At 39.5% G+C, this 8,749-nt stretch overlaps 1 protein-coding gene across 1 annotated transcript; it reads right to left on the bottom strand.

Moving 5' to 3' along the window:
* Positions 1 to 5,181: 5,181 nt before the first annotated feature.
* On the bottom strand, positions 5,182 to 6,165 carry LOC101672963 (olfactory receptor-like protein OLF4). Its single transcript, XM_004748603.3, has one exon. It carries the CDS (start codon positions 6,163 to 6,165, stop codon positions 5,182 to 5,184), a length of 984 nt encoding a protein of 327 aa, XP_004748660.3.
* Positions 6,166 to 8,749: the final 2,584 nt, after the last annotated feature.

The following is an 8,749-nucleotide window of genomic DNA, read 5'->3' as shown; positions in this document are numbered from 1 at the left end:
ATAATTGTTAGCCTAAATTCTCTTTCCGACATTTTGTCTATGTTTATAGCCATTAGCTCTGTTGCAGAAGGTCCATCCTCTGTATTTTTCTTCTGTTGGGCATTCCTCTTCCTAGACATTTTGGTGGGAGATGACTGAACAGATGTAGCTGGATGTATCAACCATGGTGCAGTCAAGGTGCACCCTGGAACACTTCTGAGCAATCACGATTCCCCACCCAAACGAGAGACAAAAGAAAAGAAAAAGAAAAAGAAAAAGAGAGAGAAAGAGAGAGAGAGAGAGAGAGTCAGGAAAGAAAGGGAAAATGAAAGAGAAGGTTCAGCCCAGATGGGCCCCAAGGTAAGATTTATGATTAGACAAACAAAAACAAACAAAAAGACTGATAAATCTTGCCATTTGCAACAACATGGATGGAACTAGAGCGTATCATGCTTAGCGAAATAAGTCAAGCAGAGAAAGACAACTATCATATGATCTCCCTGATATGAGGAAGTGGTGATGCAACATGGAGGCTTAAGTGGGTAGAAGAATAAATGAAACAAGATGGGATTGGGAGGGAGACAAACCATAAGTGACTCTTAATCTCACAAAACAAACTGAGGGTTGCCGGGGGGAGGGGGTTTGGGAGAAGGGGGTGGGATTATGGACATTGGGGAGGGTATGTGATTTGGTGAGTGCTGTGAAGTGTGTAAACCTGGTGATTCACAGACCTGTACCCCTGGGGATAAAAATATATGTTTATAAAAATAAAAAAATTAAAAAAAAAAATAAAAAAAATAAAAAAATTAAAAGTAAAAAAAAAAAATCTCATAGGTCACCTGTGCGTGGCCAGGCCTGACCGCATGGCCATTGCCCTTAAAAGCTAGACTGTGAAACAGCGAAGGGTTGCCTTCTCTCGTAAGAGGTGTGACCGCGAACGTTCGGTTAGATTCCTGATGCTTGGCGTGAAATAAAGCTTTGCTTGACCTTCGCTTTAAAAAAAAAAAAAAAAAAAAAAAAATTATATGACTATATATATATATATGCAAATAAAGGAAGAACCTCGTCATAAGAACCCCAAGTGTAAGATTTATATACTATCAGGACAACCAGAAAAACATAGAAACACTGGTGGAAGAAAAAGATGGGAGAGTGGTTATAAATTCTCAGTGTGTGCTAGGAAGCTTGTTTTGATTTCCTGGATGTATCTTGATATCTTTGTTAAAGGACTCAACTTTCCTAAGATAAAGGGGGATTAAAAATTGGTTTACCTATAGGGGTAGTATTGATTGAGGAAAGGGGATTACTTTGAAGTTTAACTCCAAATGAATATTAGAAGATAAATATAAAAAGGAATAAACTAGACTAAACTAAACTAAATTTAAAAAAAGGTATTCAAAAATTAGAAATGCAAAAGAAAAACATAGGTGTATGTATCAAAAAGTTCAGGTTAGATGGGTATTATGGAATTTGATGTACTGTACAGCTCGCTGTGATGGTAAATAGGTTAAAAAAATTACCTATGTATATATATATATATATAAAAGGACCAGAATAGTGGGAATGAGTGAAAAATAAAAAATTTTCCTGTGAAGTAGTGGTTGTTCTCTTGTAGTCCTTTTTTTTCTCTCTCTCTTTTTTTTTCTTTCCTGGTTTGTTTTCAGGCGAGGGGCCTGCCATGTGGGTTTTCAGTCAATCATGTTCCCTGAGTTAAGTCCTCCTGCCCCCCTCATGGGGGTGGGCTCTGAGGAAACTGGTTTTTTTCAGGCTTTTGTTCTCTGGCGGTTTTTATGTTTGTTCACTTTTTTTTTTTCTCTCACTTTGACCGCTTTTGATGGTTTTTGTAGTTTTAGAGGAAAACAAACCGCACTCTGACCTCCCTCTCAGAGAGAAGCCTCAGTCTGGCTGCAGCACCTAAATAAGTTCCTCCTTGGCCACTGGCAGAGCAGGTTCCAAGTCAAGGTCCCTGGGGACACAGGATCTTTTGATTGTACCCAAAGCCAAGGCAGGGGCGGCAGTCTGGGCAGCTCCAGACCACCAGAGAGGTTCCAAGCAGCAATCACACACTACAATTTTCCTGCTGGCCTGGGCTGGGAGTGCCTGGTCTTTCTGGGTCTAAGAGTGCCGGGCTTGCATGCACCAATTTCAGGGGAGGCTGTGGGTCACGCGCGGGTCTCAGGCTCTGAGAATGGGGCACAGGTCTGAAAGCACCAGGCTGGGCCTTTGCACACCTCTTTGGGGGGAGAGTTTGGTGGGTGCATCTTAGACTCTGAAACAATGGGCGCAGGCTGGGCCTTTGTACCTCTCTCAAGGGAGTATCTCAGGCTCTATAGCAGGGCTTGCGCTTTCTGCCATCTGGCATGGCTCCCATCCCTTCACTGGAAATGGACCCCACATGTTATCTGGTGCGCTGGTGGCTTAGGGACCAAGACCTGGTTTCTCTGCCACACTCTCTCTGCCTCAGCACCAGGGGAGGCTGTCCTGGGACTGGGGACTTAAGCCCCTGTCCCTAGCCACCCCGATTCCCACAACCTCCCCCAGCCCCCCCCCCCCCCCCCCCCCCCCCCCCCCCCCCCGCGATCCTTTGCTCTTTTGGAGTGCTTTCAACCAGTCTCGAAGTTTATGCTGGTCCCCAGACTCAGGCACTCTCAATCGTATTGGGGTATTACTTTTCAACTGGTCACCTCTGGTGGCTCCCTCCCCCTTTTGTTTATCTTCCAATATCAGTCCGATGTTCCCACTCAGCTTTACCTGCCCACTGGTGTCTTCTGTCCCTGTAGAGATCCAGACGTGTATAGTTCTGATCTCAGGCTGATTTCATGGGTGATCGGAGTTCTTTGGTAGGTAATCAGCTCACTTTGAGGTGCCGGCTGAAAAGGCGCCTCCTTCTACTTCCCCGCCATCTTGTCTCCTGATCTTTTGCTCTTTTTGAGTGCTTTCAACCAGATTCCAAGTTAATGCTGGGCCCAGTTGCAAGGCACTCTCATATTGGGGTATTACTTTCCAATTGGTCACTTCTGGTGGCTCCCTCCCCATTTTGTTTATCTTCGGATATCAGTCTGTCGTTCCCACTCTGCTTTACCTGTCCACTGGTGTCTTCTGCCCCTGTAGAGATCCAGACATATATAATTCTAATCTCAGGCTGATTTCATGGGTGTTTGGAGTTCTTTGGTAGATAATCAGCTCACTCTAGGGTATAGGTTGTAAAGGCACCTCCTCCTAGTTCTCTGCTTTATTTATTATATTTAATTAATTAAATTAAAATTAAATTAAATTAAATATAATATTAAATTAAGTTAACTATAATAAATATTTATAAAAAATAAATAGATTTTAAAATTTCTATAAATTCTATTGCATGACTCGGGGTCAGATCTGAAGCACAGTTAGCTGAGTCATACATAAAGTGGTGTGGCAGCTCTCTTCCAATTGTGAAAAAGCAAACATTCACATGTGGATATTAAAATAATGAAATTAAATTAAGACAATTCATATGTGATAAGATCATTTTTGTATACTAGAAGCTTAGTCTACATATATCAAAGGAGTAAAATGACATAAATTTGTTCAAGACAAAAGAACACTACAGCCATATACCTCAAAAATGAGCCTTAGAAACACAATGTAGAGATTTTCTCATGACTGAGGACTCAAAAACAGATCTGCTTAAATCAGAACAACTACCTATAATACAATCCCTTCAATAATAAAGACATTATATGAATGCATTTTATTTTAGCATGCTTCCTATGCAGCAATAGCTAACTGGTACAGTAATCAAATCAGGCAGAAAAGACATTTGTTATAATCTGATCCTTGTATTCTAGGCATTCATTCTGATAATTGAAGGTAGCCTCCATGACTACTCTTTTTGTGAAATTCATTTCATGTGACTGTATAAAAAATGACTCCATTGGATGTGTCTGGGTGGCTCAGAGAGTTAAGCAACTGACTTTGGCTAAAGCCATGATCTCCAGATCCTGAAATCAAGCCCCACATTGGCCTCCCCACTCAGTGGGAAGTCTGCTTCTCCCTCTCCTTCTGCCTTTCCCCATTCTTGTGCTCTCTCTATCTCTCTCAAATGAATAAATAAAATCTTTAAAAAATGACTCCATTGAGACCCTTTTTCAGTAATATGGAAGGATGGGAAGGACATGTATGTGGGTCCAAAACCTGTGACTCTGAATAACATAGCTGGACAGGATACCAAGCTTGCTGGTGAGTCATCCTGTGATTATAAAGATCATACTTAGTGGATGATACTGATATAGTTCATTCACTACCCCTTTTATGGTTATGGCAAAATTTCAAAGAGTGGGAAATATTTCATTTTGAGAAATGGAAGGAATCATATTTGTATGTAGCACTAGAAATTTTCAATCAGAAATGAGAATAATTTAATTAAACTACAAACATGTGTTCAGTCTTTAATCTTAGTGAAAATATACCTTACAGATGGAAACTGATATTCCATTTTTCAGTGAGTAGGTGGAATATATGATGTAATATCTTGCTTCATCATCCTTAAAATAAAGTGAGATTCTAAGACTGTATTATGTCAATCAATATATTCCATATTTGTATTTCTGTGTAGATTCCACTTGGAGACATGTATTCTATTGTTATTTCTTTAACCGGAGACTATGGTAGGCATGGTGGATAGAAGCTGTGTAACAACAGGATCCTAATATATAGAAAAATCTCCATGATCAGCTACAACCACCAGTATGTCAAATTCTGCATTCTCAGAAAGAGCAGTTAAGGTAGAGATATAAAAAGGAATGATGTTCAGAAAAGTGAAGCATAGTAGTTTCAGATTTTTCTCTGTTATAAACTTACATAAATAGCTGTGGTGGCCAAGAGTAGATTTCCCATAGGAGTAGTATGTCAAACCAAACAAATAATACTCACTATGATGTATTTTATTTAAGAAGAAATTACCTTAACACATCCATGTAGTCCTTTGAATAAGTGAAAATTTCCAAATATTTAAAATCTAAAGTTAGGATTACCATTGAAAGTAAGAAAATAACAAAGGAAAGTCTCTTGGATATCAGAGATACCACAAAACTTAATGAAGTAATTTACATAAATTATAGAGGGGGCAAAATAAAAGAAAAGTAATTCCCAGAAAAAAAATAGAGAGGGCATGTTCCATTTCCTGAATCTAATTTTAAAAAAAATGTCAACACTTGGCTCAGGCTATGTTCTTGGTGATTCTGCACAATTTTTCATACCCAGGACAATTGGTCCTTTTAGACCTTCCCTCCCAGAGAATCTCACCAAAGCCTCCTTTATGTCTTTGTTCCTGAGGCTGTAGATGAAGGTATTCAGCATGGGCATGGCCACGGTGTACATGACTGAGGCTACTACACTTGAGTGGGATCCATGGTTAGCAGCAGAGCTAAGGTATACTCCTAGACTTGTACAATAAAATAAAAAGACAACTGAGAGGTGAGATGCACAGGTGGAAAATGCTTTATACTTGCCCTGAGCTGATGAGATCCCATATATGGAGGAAATTATCTTACAGTAAGAGTAAATGATCCCTGCAAAGGGAACAACAGCCAGCAGCATAACTGCAAAATACATCGCCATGTTATTGAGAAAGGTGTCAGAACATGCAAGTTGTATCATCTGTTTGAGTTCACAGAAAAAGTGAGGGATTTTTAAGACTCTACAGAAGGACAGCCGCAACACCATTGAGGTTTGTAATGTGGAATGCAAGACACTCAGGAACCAGGACACCAGAACCAGCAGTCCGCAGAGCCAGGAGTTCATGATGATCGTGTAGTTTAGTGGATGACAGATGGCCACAAAGTGGTCATAAGCCATCACAGTCAAGAGAAAGTTGTCTAATCCTACAAAGAGAGTGAAAAAATACATCTGGCTGAGGCAGCCTTCATAAGTGATCACTTTACTCTGAGTCTGGATGTTCCACAGCATCTTGGGGATGGTGGTGGAGGTGAAACAGATGTCAGAGAAGGAGAGGTTGGAGAGGAAGAAGTACATGGGTGTGTGGAGGTGGGAGTCAGAGTTGACAGTCAGAATGATGAGCAGGTTTCCAAACACAGTGATCAGGTACATAAAGAGGAAAAGCCCAAAAATGATGGGCTGCAGTTCTAGTTCCTCTGATAATCCCAAAAGAAGAAACTCTGAAATTCCTGTGTAGTTTCCTGGATCCATGTGGTGGAGATGACTACCAGCACAGAGGAAAATAAAAGGACAAATTTTCACACTAATGCACTTTGCTCAGATTCTGGAAATGCTACAGAGTATATTTTCCAGTCAAGAAGCTAATTTCAATATTTTTTAATGGATCTGGGCCCTTTGAGGGGGCCTATGTCCTCTCTGATTATCAATTTCCATCCCAACAAAATATATATCTCCCAAAGATCAGTTATTGTACAGTGTATATAAGAAGTTATTTTATGCATTCTGGAATTTATGGAGTGTTGACTTGTTTTGGAAATTCTTAGTGATAAAGTAGAGGGTGATGAAGAGCAAAAGTTCCTACAATTCAGTGATGGTAATAGGATAGAAGCAGGTTTAAAGATTAAATAATCCCAAGATGAGAACAGATGCTATGAAGAAACAGAAACAGCCTAAAAGAGAATGGGTATTAGAGAGGGCATGGATTGCATGGAGCACTGGGTGTGGTACAAAAACAATGAATACTGTTATGCTGAAAATAAATTAAAAAAATTAAAAAAATAAAAGAGAGAGTGGGTGGGGTGTTAGGTCGTGGGTTCAGTCAAGATTGGATAAGAAGATATCGTTTGAACAAAGACCTCAAGGAAGAGAGGGTGAAAGGAAAATCAAGGCTCAGAAGAAAGTCAGTGCATTGAGGGGAATGGACAAGAAGATATCATTTGAACAAAGACCTCAAGGAAGAGAGGGTGAAAGACAGGAAAATCAAGGCTTAGAAGGAAGTCAGTGCATTGAGGGGAATGGACAAGAAGGAGAATGATGAGAGGTGGTGGCAGTGAATTTCTTAAAACCATGTGGCTTCACAGCTGCTTCAAGTTCAAGACACAGGGAGTTCTTTGTCTGCACTATGTACCTCTTGCACTTTATGAATCTCATTTTAATAGGGTCCAGTCAATTGAACATTCCTCCTTAGTATCACCTGTTGGTTGAATTTGGGCTGTGTATTATAATAAGGGTCATCTTGGAACATTGGAAAAAAAAGAAATAGAGGGGCCTGTGTATCCCTGCTCTGAGGACTGCTTTCACCCATCAAGGTGCGTGATCACACAGGCACACACACACACACACACACACACACACACACACAGTCATATACACAAAACAAAGCATACCATGTCCTCTTGGTGTGTGTTACTCTATGCCCTTCTCACCTATCCCCAGCCTGTTCAATGCACTATCTATGACATGAATGCATACACATCACATTACATTTCCTATAAGAAATGTAAAAATAGTACCCAGAAATCCCTATTGGTAGCTTCCCAAAGATAAATCTTGGGGTTCCACTTTGGAATGGCCATTTTCTAATCTGTGTGTAAGGAAACATTAACAATTGTGTTCAATAAGTGAAGAGATAGATAGATAGAGAAGGAGAGAGAGGGAGATGGAGAAATGAGATGTACATAAAGAGTAAAATGATCTAATAAGCTCAGTTGTCCTGAGAGACTGAGGAATTAGAGCTTCTTTGGTGCTGGTGGCATGCAATCCTGGTTCTATCCCATTTGTACCCAGAAAAATTAATAAAAGAGCAAAAATAAATTATCCAAAAGACAAAAGTAGTGACATCTTTATGATGCAAAACACCTTACAGATTGAACATCAGAAGAAAAAAAAGAGTAAAGAGAATAAACCAACACTTCACAAAAATTGGCATTTTTATTATCAGAAAGCAGACAGCAGAAGACGTGTTTTCCTGTGCCTATTCCATGATTATTTGATGAGTTGGTTTTTTGTTAGGTCCAATAGAGGATGAGGAAAGCCTCTTAATTACTTTTCTTAAATGACACCATTTGTTGTTGTTGTTTATTTGTCATTATTAGCCTTTGGGTTTTAGTCATTTTCTTGACAATTCCAATGAGCACAACTACTCATGGTTCTGTTCCTTGTCCACCATGCAAAGGCCTCCCCAGACTCTGTGAAATCCTACACATCCCTTGACAATCTATTCTTTTATTGTGAATACTCTTCATGTGACTTACTGAAGGACATTATCTTGGACTCACATCTCACTCTGCTTTTGTCTGTTCTGATGTAAGGATCAAAGCAACAGGGACTTCATCTGTACTGCTCATCCTTTTTTTTATGGGTGTCAATGTATATGCACTTATATAGAAACAAATTCAAGAAAATCAGACACTATGAAATGCAAAGAATGTCAGAAGAGATAAAACCAGGTTAAAGAGAGCAGTTTCAGTACAACTACTCAACAACACTGAAAGAAGTTTAGAGAAATAACTGAAACAGTATCTACAGAAGCAGTAATTCCACAAAATCAACATGGACAAATAATAAAATTCCCCAAGGTCTTGAAATGAAAGGGTATAATATATAAAGTTCTATGGAAAGAGCCAAGATGACCTTCAGCAGATGAATGGACAAAGAAGATATAGTCCATATATACAATGGAATATATGCCTCTATCAGAAAGAATGGATACTCAACTTTTATATCAACATGGGTGGGATTGGAGGAGATTATGCTGAGTGAAATAAGTCAAACAGAGAGAGTCAATTATCATGTGGTTTCACTTATTTGTGGACCATAAGGAATAACATTAGGA

Source organism: Mustela putorius, unplaced genomic scaffold (assembly GCF_011764305.1).
Source record: "Mustela putorius furo isolate JIRA1106 unplaced genomic scaffold, ASM1176430v1.1 tig00000095_pilon_pilon_pilon, whole genome shotgun sequence".
Classification (NCBI taxonomy): domain Eukaryota; kingdom Metazoa; phylum Chordata; class Mammalia; order Carnivora; family Mustelidae; genus Mustela; species Mustela putorius.
This window is presented reverse-complemented; position numbering and strand designations above follow the sequence as displayed.

Excerpts from the sequence above, each read along its gene's own strand:
- LOC101672963 (XM_004748603.3), bottom strand. The coding sequence starts at position 6,165 with ATGGATCCAGGAAACTACACAGGAATTTCAGAGTTTCTTCTTTTGGGA.